The 19355-nt window shown below is 41.1% G+C and overlaps 1 protein-coding gene across 1 annotated transcript; it reads right to left on the reverse strand.

Annotated features, from left to right (window-relative positions):
- Positions 1–108: 108 nt before the first annotated feature.
- tpp1 (tripeptidyl peptidase I) lies at positions 109–9780 on the reverse strand. Its single transcript, XM_030044228.1, has 13 exons — positions 9694–9780; positions 9218–9292; positions 7009–7148; positions 6145–6295; positions 5573–5694; positions 5258–5445; positions 4921–5119; positions 4505–4693; positions 3746–3818; positions 3133–3253; positions 2570–2731; positions 1851–1976; positions 109–1333 (listed from the first exon to the last, which is right to left on the reverse strand). The coding sequence occupies exons 1-13, from the start codon at positions 9702–9704 to the stop codon at positions 1196–1198; spliced, it is 1695 nt and encodes a 564-aa protein (XP_029900088.1). The 5' UTR covers positions 9705–9780; the 3' UTR covers positions 109–1195.
- Between the last annotated feature and the right edge of the window lie 9575 nt (positions 9781–19355).

The following is a 19355-nucleotide window of genomic DNA, read 5'->3' on the forward strand; positions in this document are numbered from 1 at the left end:
GTGGCACATTAAAGTGTAATCTTGAATTCCCCAAAACATGGGACATTTGATAATCATTAATGTTTCTCACAGTCTTGACAAACGATTCACCTGAATAATAACTTACACTTCCAAATAAAAAGTCATCTTTATTAAATGAATCAACACCACAGTCTCATAAGCTATTTGGGCTACACTATTTACATGATAAAGGACTGGAAAGAAGTGTGGTGACGCTGGTGGGCAGAACTGCTGATTCACTTTTGCATCATACTGTATATTATAGTGCATTAGGCTGGTTTACAGGTACAGCATAACGTAAATGGACAGTGCATTATTACAGTGAGTATAAATAATTTAAAATCAAGTTTGCAGGCCCTTTTCATCTTTCACATTTTAGGTGAACACATCCTCACACATGGCGCGGTCCACTCACAGAAGACAAGAGCAACACGTTTAGAACTGACGGGTGCAAACATTTTCATCGTTAGATGAATCTGAATAATCATGAGGTTAATCCCTGTAGACTCGTTTAGCATGGCCATATATTCTAAAATAATCAAAGAAAACTTGAGGCTTTGGCCATCTCAAAACTTACTATTTACAAAGCAAACCTGAGTAAAACACACTTAATCTGACAGATGATTTCTTCCAATACACAGATTGCACACAATAAGGCCTGGTGTTAAATTGGCTTTAGATGAATGTGGATTGATAAGTATGCATATTTTAGCTATCATTGCTGTGTTCATTTATGGAAAACAAAGGCTGATGCACATCGCTGTGTATATACTGACATTAATAAAAACCAACAGGTTTAAGCCATGTTGCACAAAAGTCTACTAAGGCATTATGGAGATATGGATTGAACGTAATTACCATAAATGTATTTAAAAAAAAAAAAAAAAATCACAATCACACCTATCCTTCAATGGATAGAAGTTATGATTAAAAAAATACTAAAAAAAAAAAAAAAAAATTCAGCACACTTGATTAACAGTGTTTCGTTCTCAACTGGATTGGCCATACATCCGAGTAAAATAATAAAGCATAAAACTATTGTAGGCATCTTTTTTTTTTTTTTTTTTACCCCCTCTTTCTTCATGTTTCCTTTGGCATCATTTACCTGGTCAGGATGTATACACTCTACCTCCGTGCAGGACAGAGGCTAGCCTGATGGTTCAAGATTCAGGCGGCCCCCTGCTGTAGGAGGTGTTCACTTCAACAGGGCAGCCAACAGAGCCGGGTAGTTTGGTGTTCCCCAGCCTGTAACAGGGTCCCATGATGGTGCAGCGCAGAAACCCTTCCCCTGAACCTGCTCATCCAGGCAGCCCAGGTGGCAGCCCTCTGTCACCTGGGGACAAGAGGAGACAATTCTATCTTCTTCCTTGTAACAACAGCAACAAAGTTTTGCTTATCAAATTCCCAGCCTCAGTGTGTTTATCTAAAGGCATGTGATGATGTCTGTAAACTCATGACTACACACTACTGCCACCCAAAAACATGTCAGCTGCTGGGTGTTTTCATGCAAAATGTTTGATATTACGTACAAATGCTGATTTTTCCTTATATCTCACTGTCTGAGTCTGTGGGCAAAAGTAATCAAATAACTGGCAGTGCACCAGTGCTTTATGAGCTAGGGCAGCACACACAATGTATTACGCCATCTAGTGTGCCAAATGGTGTGCACTGGAAAGTATCCCATGGATCAAGGGAGCAAATGAAAAATTAGGTCAAAAGTAACAGGAGATTAGTACATAAACTGTCGACAGAACTAGTTTGTAGAAGCAGTTTGAGATTATACCAATACTAGCCACCCAAGGCTGGTCAGGCAGGTCTCTCCAGTAGAGCAGGATAACTGGTTGACTTACGTCGAATAGGGCCTGTCCCTTGAGTTTGTAGAGGCGAGGATTGAGGAATCCCAGGGCAGGCAGGCCTTTCAGTAGTCGCTGATCATTGATGAGAGCCAGCATGCCTCCGACCACGGGGGTTGATGCCTGCAGGAGATCAGAGGACAAGAGATGCAATGAAGTCCGACAAACCGAGCACATACAAGTGTTAAGATAAAGTCCTGTTCAAGACATATCACTGTCTTCCTCCTCCGGCAGGATGCGAATAATTGTTCCAAGGTCTAGACTGAAAACATGAGGCAAATGGGCCTGCACCATTAGTGCTCCTACATTTTGGAACGACCTCCCAGGGGAGCATTAATTGGCCAAAAATCGTCATGATTTGTTCAAGTCCCATGAAATAAACTCAGTTTTTTTACGTCCTGGAAAACAGTGCATCTTAAATGGTGACCACATGTTGAACAAGTAGGTATGAAAAAAAACTGCAAACAATAAGTCTTAAATAAAAGTTTGAACAATTCCACCACTCCACCCATCCCAGCAAATAAAACTGTCTCTCTCCTCAACTACTACCCTATTCGTTTGCATTTTAGTATGATCCTCTCCCACACTATGCTTCGCCCCAACATTATTACAAGAACTATATCAAATCAAGAAACCCAAGTGCAATTTCACAGCATCTTTAATACACTGAAATTTGCAATTCACCAATCAGTACAATGAAGTGGAACATCTTTTACCGAGGTCCCTGAGACCCAGGGGATGGGCACTCTATTGCTGACCACCCAGTAGTTATCAGATAGAGCAGCCATGTCTGGATAGGCCCTGCCAGAGGTGTTGAAGTACGTCTGCGGTGGTAGACTGGCCGCAACAGCCTTCAGGTAGCTGTCCACTGCACTGGCCTATAGGAACACATAACACATTGTGTGTACAGTGACAAGTTTGAAAAAAAAAAAAAAAGCACAGTAATGACTATATGAGAAATGTTCCCATCCAAGACAAAGCCTTTGGTATTATTAATACTGTTATTCTGTGGGCACATCAGCACTAATGTACAGTAAACCTAACAAAAAGGGTTTGAGTGAGGAACAGAGGCAGCAATCTAGTCTGCACAGTTTGCCTATCAGTGTTTTCTCACAAGTCCAAGATCCAATCAAGTTTTAAGAACAAAGGGCAAATTTGTTATTTTGACCGGATTTTGAGGATGGGGAAACATGTGGCTGATTACAATTCAGTGCTCCTACTAGGCAGATTTACAAACGAGGGCGGCTGGGTCGATAAAGCTTGTATACACAAGTGTTACCTGGTAGTCGGGCATCTTGAAGATGTTGCTGAAACCTCCCCCACTGATGTAATCTGTAACTTCATAAGTCACTTTAAAGGGGTTCTTGAATGAGGTTCCTCCTACTGTGGTTACAAATGGGCTGGGAGGAAAGAGACGCCACATGGCATTAGCATGATTCCTACACACTGTCCACTGGGGAGGGGGAAAAAAAAACAGACTGGACTTTGCATTGAAGAATTTGAAGAATCTGCATGGTGCTTAATATGAAGTATGTAATAGTAATATGAAGTATGACAGTAAATAACACAACATGGTAAAAAAAAAAGACAATAACTGGGTGTATATCAAACACATGCACACATGTATCAGAGGACAAAAGCTTTGAGGTGTTTTGTGTGATTCCCAAGCATTTTGAGACCTGGAAATAATCAAATTTATCTTTTCAACATTTCCAGACATTCCAGCACAAGATCAGAACAGTTTGATCAACAATAACGATAAGAAGAAATAGCTAAATCATACAAATTGTATTATTAGTATTTCTGAATATCCAACCACCTGTCTTTGTAATATATATTTAAAAAACAACAACAACAACAACAACAACATAATATCACCAGTTGGGTTTTACCTTGATGCTGGAAAACTGGGCCTGAAGGAGTTTCGTCCTTTAGTCAGATGTCTGCAGCCAGCACCACTGTCACCTACACATAAATAAGATTACAAAGAGCAAAAGCATGATGTGCCAGGTCATCAACATCCTCTAGACAACTGGCTATATTTAAAATGAGAGTGTATGTCATGGAAAATGCTACATCACGAGGGTATCGCGTCAACACGTTTGTCCTCAGCCACCGTGGGAGCATTTGTAAAACACGGCAGTGTACTCGGGTTTCAGGTTACATAATAATCTGACATTAAGAAGAAAACAGCTCCTCAGTAACTTGGATATGTTGCCGAAGAGACCAAGGCCATGTCTTTTTATAGCCATAGCATCCACTCAAAACTCCATTTGCCATCCTATCCCTCAGTTTACAGTTTGCCCATTTATTGAAGTATTATTATTTTGCCAGCTGTGACTGTAAAGAAGAAATGTTTTAACTGACCTGACTAGATGAACTAAAAACTAAAAGACACCAGTGCAATATTACATGCCATTTAAAATGCATGTATATAGAACACAATATGAAAAATGACACCAACTTTGCAGTTACTGAGTGATAAATTACAAAAGCAACATGTTGGAGCTGGTGAGAGCATTATATCAGTATCAGGTAACAAACTGTTTATATGATTTTGTCCAAACACCGTATGCAATGTGTGTCATTTGTGAAATGGTGACTAGTACAAGGCATTTTGCTGGGTTCAGTGCATCTTCCTGATTACTAACCAGAAGCAAAGAGCAGAGAGATGCCCCTGACGCCAGCCTTCATAAACTCAGTGTTGATACGCATCATGTAGGCAGCAGACAGACTGTCCTCATCGTCCCCATAGCTGATAGTGTGGACATGGGGCAAGTCTGACATGTTGCTGAGCAGAACCATCCACTGGAGGAAAGGCTCCTGGGACTCATGCCGGCCTGAAGAAAGGGGGTAGAGTTACCTAAATTTTAATATTCCACATCATAGGGGAACTGAACAACTGTAGCCATGTGGGGTTTTTTTATTACAGAAAAACACTATCATTTCTTGTAACTTCAATGCCTTAACTTTCCTTGAACATTTTTAAAATGATCTACAAATTGTAACAAGGAGATAAAGCATTATACATGCACACACTACTCAATGCTGGCTCTCAAATAGTGACCTGGGTTAGTGAAGACCCATGTAGAGATGTTTGCCCCTGTGCTCATGATGTACTCTACATCCAGACTGGCCTCCAGACCGGCTTTGCCTCCTCCCTGGGTGCCGACAACCCGGTCCACCTTTGACATATGCTTGAAACTGCTCCCAAACATGCTCATGAATTCAGCCAGATCTGCAGGGTGGTAATACTGCTCCAAGAACTAAGAGAAACAAAAGCTGATTTTAAGTGAAAACAAACATCAAGTTGCAGGGAGGCCGCAGAATCGGGGCAAAAGTATATATGTCTAACATCAACGCCTGATCACATTTCATCATGAATTGACACGAGAGTTTCACACCTGAGCTACAGCCTGACTGTTGTTCTGAGCTGATCCCACATCGGCTGCTGTCAGGTTGTAGCGCTGCCTCAAGATGGCAGGGGTCACTCCGAGGTGCAGCCACGCCTTCAAATGTGTATGCTTGCCACTGGATTTTTTTGCTTTGCTGAGGTCCTGTCTGTTGGGAGGGAAGCGGTGAAGCCCTCCAACTGCGGGGTAGGGGGTGGGGGGTAAATTCAATAATCCGTCATGTCCATAGACCAAGTTAGCACTTAATAATAACTGAACCTAACCTAAATATGTGAAGCAGTCAGAGACAATAGAAGTGGTGCTCACCAAAGTCAAGGTGCTGGTGAACATCATCATGGACAGAGTACGGAGATGATGACCTCACCAGAGAATGGCCGTCTTTGATGTAACGGTGGAACTTGCTACCTGGCAGCAGCATCTCTGCCACCCTTTAAACCAAAAATCAAACAAAAGGTCAGGTTTATTCCTTGTCTATTTTTCTTGTAAAATACTGGAGTCTTGTAAGTTTTTGTAGTCTGGGCATCTTTGGATACATTACATTAGAAGAAAAATCACTAAATCCAAAGCAAAATGACAGCCCAATCAACTACCAGACCATTGGTATAGGAAGGACAGGTAAGGACTTGTTACTGAAATACAGCACCTTTGTTGTAGCTTTATGAATTTCAATGAACAGGAAGCAGCTAAAGTTTGGTTTCATCCAACAACCATGGAAAAAGGAAGTGTCTCATGAGAAAACGGCACGCATTTGCACAATTTGCACTTTACTGTAGGTAACTTCAGCAGAAAAAATCCTTTCAGTGTCTTAACTTGTCACATGCCAATGACAGCTGCAGTTGAGGAAGCAGGAAAAAAAGTAGTTAAGAAGGCAAGCTCACTCTCTGCTCATGGTGCACTGCATGAAGTCCTGAGTGTGAACAGTCAGGCAGTTTGTCACCCCATGACTCTGCAGCCAATGGTGCACCACCTTCTGGGTCAGCTCTGATGGGCGCACAAGGGAAGCAACTTCCTCCAGGCTCAGGTACTTACCTGTTTGGGGCAAAAGATGTTTAACCATTGGGAACCCATCTGGGACAGTGCAGTAATGTCAGCACTGTTTTGTAGTATCAAAAGAGGTCAAAGTTGAGAGAGGCTCTTTGTGTTACCAGTGACTATAACCATTTTTACGTTGACAAATCAATGAACACATTCCTTATGATGTAAACTAGAACATCTGTTCTCAACCTGGGGTCCAGGGACCCCCAGGAGTCCTTAAAGGGGTTCCAGAGGGCCCCAAGAATAGGGAATACTTTAATTTCACTATTTTTTCATTGCCTTGACGTTAGCCCAATAAGAGAATGTATAAGAATGACTATTCTGTTCATAGGCTTCATATTCTTCAATGTTAATCTGCTAATCTACAGTATAGATTCTTAATAAATAAATCTTATCAGATGAGGATCCCTGAGACTAAATCTTATCAAATATGGCTCCAAAGCCTGATGTGTATCAGTCTGGGGGTACTTGACACCAAAAAGGTATAGAACCACTAAACCAGAAGACAGAATCAGCCACAGTTAGGAAAAAAAAACCATAAAATACAAACCTGGAGTATTGAGCATATATGTGTAAATAAATGAATGAACCAATGTATTAACAATAAAACATGATGTATGGTCCTTTATTTCCGCTTTTCCATTCCTCACGTAAAGTTAACATCTTTTCACTTTCTTAGAACCAGAAGTGACCAAAGATTTCCTCACCATACTGTGCCGAGTCAGGGTCCGACACCAATCGGAGAGTTTCCTCCAGCTGGTGAACATTCTGCTGCTTCAAAGCGAAGGTGAGCTCCAGCTCCTCAGAGGGGCTAAGCCTGCTGACATGGGCCCAGTCCACTGGGACCCTGGGAATAAACAGAGAGCACCACAAATGGTTGTTACACTCACTCTAACCCAAGACTATAAAACCAGATCTGTGTATAGTTTCAGTTACTTTAAATTACAGGTGCTAGCAGAAATAATTAGTTTGCCAGAGTGTGACAAAAAAAGCCAGGGCTCCCCGACTGTCCCACAAAGAAACAGGCAGTATTAAAAGTATTTATTACTGCAAGCCACAACATACTAACATGAGGCCTGACAAATCTCTTTAACATGTAAAAACTCTAGTAGACCGGTAATTTTAAAAACAAACAAACAAACAAAAAAAAAAAAAATCCAAACTGTCAGCCAAAAATTGATGGTGGACATTATATAATATATAAGTAATAATATTCAGCATGTCCAGACACTACCAGAATGTACACTACCAGATTTCACAACAGGTAGTAGTAGGGGAGACTGGGGTAAGATGAGCCATTTTTCATATTTAGGATCACTACATCAAGGCAATCATAGTTTTGTGGCTAACTAATATATCTGCATATATTTCAGGATGTTGTGCATCTCTTCAAACAAAAAGAATGAGTGTAAACATAACTGTTTCCATAATATAGCACGTCCAAAAAAAAGTGGTCTCGTGGCACAACTTATCCCGTGTATGGGATAAGTTGAGCATAGGAGCGGGGTAAGTTGAGCCGTATCCCTACTCCCCCCCACCTTCCTCCCCACCTCCATCAAACCCCTCCCTCACCTTCTCCCTCCCTAAATAACAGTCACTTCTTCACATTCATGCGTATTTTTATTTATTAAACACAATTCAACAGGTACAATAAACAGCTGTTTTAGCATGCCTTAAAGTGCGCTTGGGAAGAGAACATTAACAGCTGTGTTTTTGGAAAGAAAACACCAGAACACTAGTTTCTTGGTGTCCTTGCTGACAGTAAGGTCAGTTATGAACATATGAATGTAACACATTTGAACATTGAACCAAAATACACTTACCCCATACACTTAATAAATATTTATTATTTTATTTATTTATTTATCTATTTATTCATTCATTCATTCAATATTTCATACTTATTTAATATTTAAGACATTTAAGCTACAGCCAAAATACACTTATTAAGTGTATGGGGCTCCGGCTCAACTCGACTTACTTGACTTAAGCCCTTTACTCCTCTTGGGTGCATAGGCCACTGACAAATATCCTCCATTTCACTCTGTTCGTGGCTTTTTGCTCAAGCTCTTCCCAGTTGAGAACACTCTCCAACATTTCTGCCTCTACACTTCTTCTCAAGCTGTTCCTGGGGCGGCTCAACTTACCCCTGGCCAAATGGCTCAACTTACCCCAGAGCTACCATTTTGACTTTTTTAGTCCCCACACTTTTGGTGCACTTTTATGCTAGGTTTATGACCTCATGTTGTAGCTCATAGATACCACAACTGATGTATAAAACAAATTTAAAATGATCTGTTTTAGTCTTAACACAATTCTCATGAAACTGATGATAGACCAAATTCACTTTCAAGAGTAAAAAATGTTTTTTTGGAAATAAATGTCTAACCACTTTACCCATGTGGTTCTTACCTTCACAGACTCCATGAAATGATGCCTTCCTCTTAAATATTTGGTCAAATGATCAATGTTTTTTACCATTTCCTAGCAACAGGGGGTGGCTCAACTTACCCTTTGGCTCAACTTACCCCAGTCTCCCCTAACCTTTGGGTTTGACGGCCTAACACAGCAGCCCTTTAGTATTATTCTTTGTGTCCACATTATAGATAACAAGAACCTATTCATGAGTCCAATTAAAATTCAGTGACCTAAACTTATCTCTGCCTGAGCTATTAGACTGAATACATAAATCTCCATCAGGCATACTTCTAGTGTCAAAATATCTTGGCGTGAGGGTGTCCCCTTTGACATACAAGACATGCAGTGTGGACTGACTGACACTGCATCTATAAAATTATGAATAAATAAATAAATAAATAAAATTTAAAAATACATAAAGACCAAGATGTTTGAAAAAGTTTTACATATAAGGAGAGTCACATATATGATTATCTAAATGGAACAGATTTTACTCACAAGACATCTTGATCATCTTCGAGGTATCCGCCCCAGACCAAGGTGCTGCATAATAGGGGGACGGTGAAAGTCAACCTGGTGGGTGAAAAAAAAATTTAATGGGTTTGTTCTTACAGAAAATGCGCCAGAAAAAACAATGAGCAACCGTCAGCAGAAGCAGGTCGTATCTGATGTGACGGCCACAAAAAGGAAGTATTTACGGTGTGGCTCCTAAGTCAAACACCTCTTACCACGCAGAAAAGAGCATAAAAACTGCATGCCCCGTTCTACACAAAAGACACATGGCTAATTGTGTGCTATTTATCCAGGTAGTGGCAGTCATATCTAGGTCATCACAGACAGCAAAAACAAACCACGGGGTGACTGAGCGACAAGCCAGAAACAAATACTAGCGCTGCTGCAGTGTCTGTCTGACCATACCGCCAGCCTCTCTGCGAGGAAAACAACTTTGATCTTTTAACAAAACAAAAACTCACAGGCTGTTCATCGTGCTCTGTGTCCTCAACTCAGTTGTTCTGTCCTGAGCTCCGGCGCTTATAACGCACAGTCACGTGACAGCTTTGTCACGTGATCAACAGTCCGGTGACTTGAGGCAAACATTCAAAATCCTTCCGCCTTACTGCGGTGAACTAGTGTACAGCGGTCCCTCGTTTATCGCGGGAGTTACGGTCTAAAAATAACCCGCAATAGGCGAAATCCGCGAAGTAGTCACCTTTATTTTTTACAATTATTATAGATGTTTTAAGGCTGTAAAACCCCTCACTACACACTTTATACACTTTTCTCAGACAAGCATTAACATTTTCTCACGTTTCTCTCTTGTTTAAACACTCTCAAAATTCAAACCTTCGTAGAAAAATAAGTCCTGTATTAATGAATGAACGCATTCTGTACTGTACAGGAGACACGGCACGGAGGAGATTGATTGACAATGGTCTACAGTCCCTTAGCCAATCAGGACGCAGAACACAATGCGCTGTAAAATAAAATAAATAAATAAATAAAAGCATGCAAAATTGCAGTAAAAAAAAAAAAAAAAAATCCGAGAAACTGCGAGGCCGCGAAAGGTGAACCGCGTTATAGCGTTAGTCCCACAAACCGCACACACACACACACACACACACACACACACACACACACACACACACACACACACGCGATTCCACTACTGGTGGTGTCATAGGATCCACTGTGACGTCATAGACATAGACGGTGACATCATGCCACTGTTAATCTGCTATTCTACAGTTCAAACAATTACGGAATAACTAAATCTTATCAGATGGGGATCCCTGAGACTACATCTTATCACATGTCAGCAGCTTGATGTGTATCAACAGAGGTATAGAACCACTGAACTAGAAGACAAATTCAGCCACAGTAAAAAGTTAGGGTCAACTGGAGCACACTTTTAATTTTCTGATTCATCAGGTGTGAAGAATTTTGTGCTTGAAGAACACTTCATGAATCCCATGTTGGCTTTTCTTAGAATCGTTCTTAATGTGAAATTTAGGAAAAGTCTGTGGTGTTACAGGTCAAATATGACCTGGCAGAGAAGAGTGGCCCAATTCCCCTAAGCCCTTTGGGTTAAAAATAGCCTTGAAAGTTAACACACACACACACACACATCTTGCCACCCCCTCACCCTGTTTTTCCTCCCATGGGAACCAAATCTTTCTCACAAAATTTTGTTACATTTGGGCTAAAAACGAACTTGAAAGTTAACACACACACACACACACACACACACACACACACACAAACACACGCACACACGCACGCACGCACACACACACACACACACACACACACACCCTGTGTGTTCCTCCCACAGGAACAGAACCTCAGAACCAGTCTCCCTCTCTAGCACACAAACACATGCAAACACACACAATTTCTTTATTTGTGGCTGTCCATCGATTTTGATTATGTTGCACCATTTGAAATGGGTTACTACTGTTGTGGGTAGCTGGATGTGCACATTTCACCTTTTTGATGTGATGTGTCTGTGTCACTGTGTCACAAAATGTGACTGGGCAGGTCAATTGTATGAAATATAACTGAGTGAATTTAAACATTTTCAAAATTAAAAACGAGTGGTATTGTAAGATGAAAGGTCCATGGGGCCAATGAATATGAAATTGAAAACACTGTTTACATGAATATGAATGCAAAATAAGTTAGTGATGAGGTGAAAAACAATTTTGGATGATAATCGTTTTTTTGACTATTTTGGGAGTTAAGTCATGGGTCAAATTTGACCCGCCAGCACCAAAAGTGTCAGCTTTGTAACACAATACAAGAGTTAACAAGATATAGTCTGATACGTATACCTCCATAACCCATAACACAATGTTCCGCTACTGGTGATGTCATATGGAAGCCATTATGACATCATAGCAAACCAGTCATAACAATGACATCATCACCTCACTCTGTGACATCATCAGTAACGTCGTTGTAACTTTATTTAAGACCAGCATGATTTCACTCATCGGCCATTTCCCAACCAAACCACACCAAACCAACACAAATCATGAGCTCAAAGAACCAGAGCACTAAACTGTGTCAATACAGAATGGTGGCTACACAGTTCCCTGAGGAGAGAGCACAACCATCTGTATACAGAACTGTCTCTAGGCAATTGCCAAAGGATGACAGTCTCCAGAATGAGCAGGAAGAAGAGTTTGATGCCACAATCGCCACCTTCCTGCAAAAGCTTGAAAACAGCAATCTGACCAGCATTGATGACATGATGAGCCACCCCAACAGCCAGGCTCACATGTCTTCAATCACCAGCATAGTCAATAAGACACTGGCTACTCTGGTCGTCGACCTGATGTTGCCAGGGCTGATAGACCAGGTAGATTTGGAGCCCAAAGAGAACAACAGCATGGCAACTATCACCAAGAAAGATGGGGAAGGAGTCATCACCACCTCACGAGCTGGCACTCCTACCATGGAGAGCACCGCAGAGGAAGATCAAATCAGCCTGGAGTCTGATGCTAAAGACTGTATCAAGTCCTTTATTGATGAAGTGATAGCTAGTGCTAATGCACTGGAAAGAAAAATAAATACATCTGACACTCCTGCTGACACTGACCTCATCACAGCCCCTGCTGTAGCCATTCAGCATACAGGACAGAAGAACATACAGGGCAAAATGACTGAGCTCATGAGACCAGGGTCAGCCAAACAAGACCAGGCACAGCTAGAGGACGACACAACACTGGTATTGCATGACCTCCTGAGCATCATGAAAACAGAGATGTCCCACAGCTCTTGTAGGTTTATTGATATCGAAGAAGAGGTTTCGCCCTCAGTGAGCAAATGTGTTGCAGACATCACTGATCAGCTTGATGAGCACACCGGCTCCAGAATACAAACTCCAGTGCTGGCCGGGTTGTCAGATGCCCAGTCTGCTAAACTGTATGATTTGAACACAGCTCTGCAGGGAAGCCCCGATGCCAAACAAGACCGCTGCTCACCCTCAGCAAGCTGTGAGGCACAGCTGGAGGACAACACAAAACTGGTAATACATGAAAACCTGTGCAGCATGAAAGCAGTGCTGTCACGCAACTCTTTTAGGTTTATTGATATCGAAGAAGAGGTTTCACCCTCAGTGAGCAAATGTGTTGCAGACATCATTGATCAGCTTGATGAGCACACCGGCTCCAGAATACAAACTCCAGTGCTGGCTGGGCTGTCAGATGCCCAGTCTGCTAAACTGTATGATTTGAACACAGCTCTGCAGGGAAGCCCCGATGCCAAACAAGACCACTGCTCACCCTCAGCAAGCTGTGAGGAACAGCTAGAGGACGACACAAAGCTGGTATTGCATGACATCCTGAGAATCATGAAAGCAGAGACGTCCCACAGCTCTTGTAGGTTTACTGATATCGAAGAAGAGGTTTCGCCTTCAGTGAGCAAATGTGTTGCAAACATCATTGATCAGCTTGATGAGCACACCAGCTCCAGAATACAAACTCCAGTGCTGGCACAGCTGGAGGACGACACAAAACTGGTAATGCATGACAACCTGTGCAGCATGAAAGCAGAGCTGTCCCGCAGCTCTTTTAGGTTTATTGATATTACCCAAGCAGAAATGGAGATACCGGCAGATGATATCAAGCAAAAGAAGAAAAAGAACATCCTGCATTTCTTCCAGAAGCTTCCACAAAAGATAAACAATGCATTTAGCAGTGGAAAGTGCATGGAAGTTACTGTTAAAGAAGTTAAGGAGGACAAGAAGCCGGACAAGGACATCCAGCAGTCTGTTGATGACCAAGACAAAAGTTCTCAGCGATCTTACTTTGGCAGAATGAGGAACAGTATCAAGAAACCCTTCAAGAAAGCCAAGAAGACTGTTGACTAGTGAAGACCTCTGCACCATGGGGAGTCCTTCTGGCATTTTTAGTTGACAACAAGCTCTAGTACCTGTTATCAGTGAAAAATGTCAGAGGAGAACTTTTTCCAACCTGCCAGCCACAGCCTTCACCTCCACTTCCATTTCACCTATAAACCATAATCCCTTTGCAACCACATCCCCCTCACTTTCACCCCGTTCACCCATAAATCATTTCCTCTTCACTAAAATTCAACAATACATATTAAAAATTATTCATTAATGATTTTTTAGTCTTAAATCTTAAGCATTTTTTGTTTGATAAGTATTTTTTCTGCTTTTATGCAAGTGTATTATGTGTTAAACATAGTAGGGCTTTATGTACCTGCTTTGCAATACAATGAGGATATATATTAGACTCTTCCATACTCATCTATTATGATGTGCCTGCTTTGCAGTGCAAAGACAGAATATATTGTAATCTGCCATAATTATTGATATTGATTGCTGTCAAGGTGAGCATTTGAAAATGGTCCTCCTCATCCTGCTCGTACACGCAGAGTGTGCAATTTTTCAACAGGTCTTAAAATTTTGATCAGGAGTGTATGTCAAGCTATGTGTATGTGTGTGTGTGTGTGTGTGTGTGTGTGTGTGTGTGTGTGTGTATATATATATATATATATATATATATATACACTACTCACAAAAAGTTAGGGATATTCGGCTTCCGGGTGAAATTTCAGGATGAACCTAAAATGTATTATAACCTTTACAGGTGAACTTAATGTGACCTTCTGTAAACTTTTGAATGCACATGTCCAACTGTTCAATGTTTCAGTACTTTTTGCACAAGTTGCTGTTCTCTAACAAGGAGTTTAACGGCAAAATTCACATCAGGTGTTTGATGCTCCAGCTCATCGAGGTCGTATCATTAGGGAACGGCTGCTGGAGACTGGGGTACCTCAAATGGAGTGGCCTGCACTTTCTCAGACCTGAATCCCATAGAAAACCTATGGGATCAGCTGAGTCGCCGTGTAGAGGCTCGGAGCTCTGTACCCCAGAACCTCAATGTCCTGAGGGCCGCCCTTCAAGAAGAGTGCCATGCCTCAGCAGACAATAAGTCGACTTGTGAACAGCATGAGACGTCGTGGTCAAGCTGTAATTGATGCTCAAGGGCACATGACAAGTTATTGACACTGACATTTTTGTTGTGGTATATCCACCACTGTTGTTGGCTTTTGTTTCAAGAAATTGTTTGAGATGAGGAAATCACCAGCGTGTGCTTCTACTTAAATGCCCTACTTTCATGATATAATATCACTGTAGCGTGAACTTTTTATATCCACCCAAAAGCCAAATATCCCGAACTTTTTGTGAGTAGTGTGTGTATATATATATATATATATATATATATATATATTTATATATATATATGTATATATGTGTGTGTGTGTGTGTGTGTGTGTGTGTATAGATAGATAGATAGATAGATAGATATCGATCTCCCCATAAAGTTAGAACAAGGCTTAAAAATGCCCGGGCGTTTAATATTCAAAATCAACTTGGACCCCAGGCGTTTAAAAGAACCAGGCCTTTATTTATTTTTACACAGACCTGCACCAGGCCATTATTGTGATGACAGTTACCGGCAAAGAAAAATAAACTCGTGGAATTTCGAGCGATCAGTTATTCAACAAACAAAAAAAACAATCCACAGTGCTCATGCAAAAAGTGCTAGATCGACTCTAGCGTTAGCTGCGGTCGTAGCAGGAGGGGCTGAAGGAGCACTAGCAACTAGCTGGCTAGCGTTAGCTGCGACTTAAGGCACATTAGCAGCTAGCTGGTTAACGTTAGCTGGTGGGAACCTGGCAGTGACTGAAGGAGTTTGTTCCTTTCCTCTGGCGTGCCTGGCCTATTTGGCGTACAAGTCCAACGCCTTCACCCCCATTGTTCCAAGCTGAATCCTCTTTTTACACAATATGCAGTAGGCTTCAAAAACGTTATCTACCACAGGTTTTAACCAATGACGGAAAGAAATTTTATCCATCCACGCTTCGCTGAATTTACATTTCCCCATTTTCTAAGCGTGAATTAACTATCTAATGTTTTAAAAAAAACCAACTACTTGTCTTGTCGTTCGTAGTCTTGTGTCTGCTGTAGCGCTACGTCTTCAGTGACGTATTGGTAGCATTTTCCCGGGGCTGTTCGAAATTATTGGTTCTGCTGCTCTTTGTTTACGTTATTTTATCAAAATAATCGTGGTTGACAAATGAAACATTTGACGAGAAATGCGATACGGAAGTTATATACAGAACAAATTTTAAGACCTAGATATCAAAATTCAAGACCTTTTCAAGTCTTTTTAAGGTATTATTTCCAAATTCGTAAATTAAATGCTTTTAAGACACCGCGGGAACCCTGATCCTGGCCTGTTTCAATTCCTTCACAATGCCTATGATTTCTTGTGAGACACTACTTATCATTTCATTTTGGGAAGAATGAGAGATAGGTGGTATGTGACAAACTGGATTTCTAACTGGAATCCAGTGTGAATAAATAACAAGTGCATAAATAACAAGAAGGGTACTAAAGGGGAACTCAGTTAGTGCAGTTATAAAGTGCATTACAAGAGATCTGTCATCAAAGGCAACAGGCATCAATCATTTCATTTGTCAATATAATACAATGCAATACAATAATCTCTGATTTGACATTCATTCCGGTTCATTTCAAATCAATATAAGCACCCAATACCAGACTTTTAAGTCAAAATACACACTCAATAAGTAGCGCTAACCACGGAGCTAATGGTCCCTTTGAAATATATGGAGACGGCCCCGGCCCCATAAAATTACCCCGAGAGTGCCGGTGTTCTGTCGATTTTTGCTGCTTTGTCGAAATTTGCTACCACCGCATAAACCGACAGGTTAATCTACTGATATCGGCATTAAGTGGGCAAAGTTATCTTCTCTCATGTGTCTAGGTACAAACAAACACACACACACACACACACACCCTTTCTGAAACGTTAACGTTAGCTCCAGCTGTAGTGTCCCCCGAAATATGGTCAAAAAGAGCCCACTTCGTAACACAGAGAAGGTGACTTTATGAACGGGAAAGTGAACGTTATGTCAAAAAAAACATACTGATACGTATCTTTGCGCATTTATAAGTTGTTATACGGAAATGTGGGACCTTTTCTAGGGGTGTTCTTTCCTGCCCCGCTCGCGGAGCAGTGCAGAGAGCTCCAGGTCAGCAGCGCAGCAGAGAAAGGATCACAGCGCAAATTTGAACTAATCGATATACGATATAGTCTAATTCCATATCACATTGAAAAATATACTACTCACAAAAAGTTAGGGATATTCGGCTTCCGGGTGAAATTTCAGGATGAACCTAAAATGTATTATAACCTTTACAGGTGAACTTAATGTGACCTTCTGTAAACTTTTGAATGCACATGTCCAACTGTTCAATGTTTCAGTACTTTTTGCACAAGTTGCTGTTCTCTAACAAGGAGTTTAACGGCAAAATTCACATCAGGTGTTTGATGCTCCAGCTCATCGAGGTCGTATCATTAGGGAACGGCTGCTGGAGACTGGGGTACCTCAAATGGAGTGGCCTGCACTTTCTCAGACCTGAATCCCATAGAAAACCTATGGGATCAGCTGAGTCGCCGTGTAGAGGCTCGGAGCTCTGTACCCCAGAACCTCAATGTCCTGAGGGCCGCCCTTCAAGAAGAGTGGGATGCCATGCCTCAGCAGACAATAAGTCGACTTGTGAACAGCATGAGACGTCATTGTCAAGCTGTAATTGATGCTCAAGGGCACATGACAAGCTATTGACACTGACATTTTTTGTTGTGGTATATCCACCACTGTTGTTGGCTTTTGTTTCAAGAAATTGTTTGAGATGAGGAAATCACCAGTGTCTACTTAAATGCCCCACTTTCATGATATAATATCACTGTAGCGTGAACTTTTTACATTTTCCATAAATTTCACCTGAAAGCCAAATATCCCTAACTTTTTGTGAGTAGTGTATATCGATATAATTTTTATTTCGATATATCACCCAGCCCTATGGACATGACAAAGATGTTCTCAGAAGTCATATCTTTCACTCATATTTCTTGGCTCTGTCATAGAAAACAACAAAATCTATCTCACATTTCTTAGTCAGATCAGGAGTTACACGGTTGAGTTTGTTGTTCACAGCAAAGCCAAAAAACTTTCTTTCAAGTTTCTCCTTCAGTCCAGTCATTACCTTAAACACAGTAGTGATGATAAAGGATTTGGCTTCAAGTGCTTCTGTGCAGTCTGAAAACCCCCTGAGAATATGACTGAGAGAGAGAAAATAGCCTACATCTCTCACACTTCAGTGCCATCCTCCTCACCCAGACTCTGAAAGTAGTTGGTCAGGGGTTTCCAGCACTTCCAGACTGTGTCAGCAGATGGCAGCAGAGACAACCACCTTTTCACAATGTGCCACAGCAGATTGCATTCAGGCACTTCCACAAACAAGCAGAATTCCTTCAACATCTTCAATGTCAACATCTGAGCTGCTTGCTGCATATCTTGTTGCACAGTGCAGTATATGGGCTAAAGAGTTTGCAGCAAGCACATCTTTCCGGGCAAGGTTCAGCTTCTGAAAAACACAACTGACTTTTTTCACATCTCGACCAGACATCTGCAGTGTAGCCAGGAGCTGATTTCTTATAGCTTCTGACATTTCGTTGCTGTCACTGTAAAAATCCAACAGTGAATGCTGCACACCTCCCTTACAGGGAAAGTATCTTAGTGCAACGGGAAAACACTTGGTTATGCAGCCTATTTAACCAGTGAAATACCAGATATTTAGCTGACACTGATTTAGCCCAATAGTTTGAGAGCACAAGTGTTAGGGGAATGTTCTTACACATATTGTTTATTTATTTAGAATACTGATCTCACTTAAAAGGAGGAGGAATGAACATCAGTCTCAAATAAATAAATAAATGAGGCTAGTATACATTTAGGAGAAATAATAGCTCTGTGTTCAGGTCAGTGCCACCAGAGTCTTAAAACATCTGGGATTCTTTTCCCCGCAAGAGTCGGCGGCAGCCGCACTGTGTGTGTGTGTGTGTGTGTTGATGTATCTAAAGACAAGGACTCTATTTAACTTTTGTAGGTAGGGCCGTATTTTCTTGCTTTGCTGTTTTACCCAGTGATTCAGACCGTACACATGTGTGGACATCACAGTTTGGGTTATATTACCGTAGTAGTTGATTCTGCTTACCTGGGGTTGTCTGGCCATGTATGTGGACCCTTACACTACCTACCACTACTTGTTTTATATTTTGGTACAAGCATATGATGCCTTACTGTAGCTGTGACTGTACAAAGGGGGCAAAAATGTTGTTACTTCAGTTTGTTTTTTGCACTGATATTCAAAACATGTTCAAAAATATGTTATAATGTAGACAGTATTGACAGAAGCAAGGAGATGAGTAAAAAAAATAGGGGAGAAATAAAATTAATGTAATGAAATACAAACTTCTGATAATTATAATGGAGAATGACATCTGGTTGAGGATGAAGGACTCAATTAGTCATCCTAACTAACAGCTTATACAACACCCAATCTGCACTTAGACTCTGTGTTAACATGAAAAGAAAAATAGAGATTTTGGTATACAACTCTGTGCAAAGATATGCTTGGTATTAGAACTGAGAAAATTAACAGATGTATACAGTAAATAGAACATTTAAAGTGTAAATGTGAATAGAAAACAGTCAACATATCGTTTCCAAC

Source organism: Myripristis murdjan, chromosome 22 (genome assembly GCF_902150065.1).
Source record: "Myripristis murdjan chromosome 22, fMyrMur1.1, whole genome shotgun sequence".
Classification (NCBI taxonomy): domain Eukaryota; kingdom Metazoa; phylum Chordata; class Actinopteri; order Holocentriformes; family Holocentridae; genus Myripristis; species Myripristis murdjan.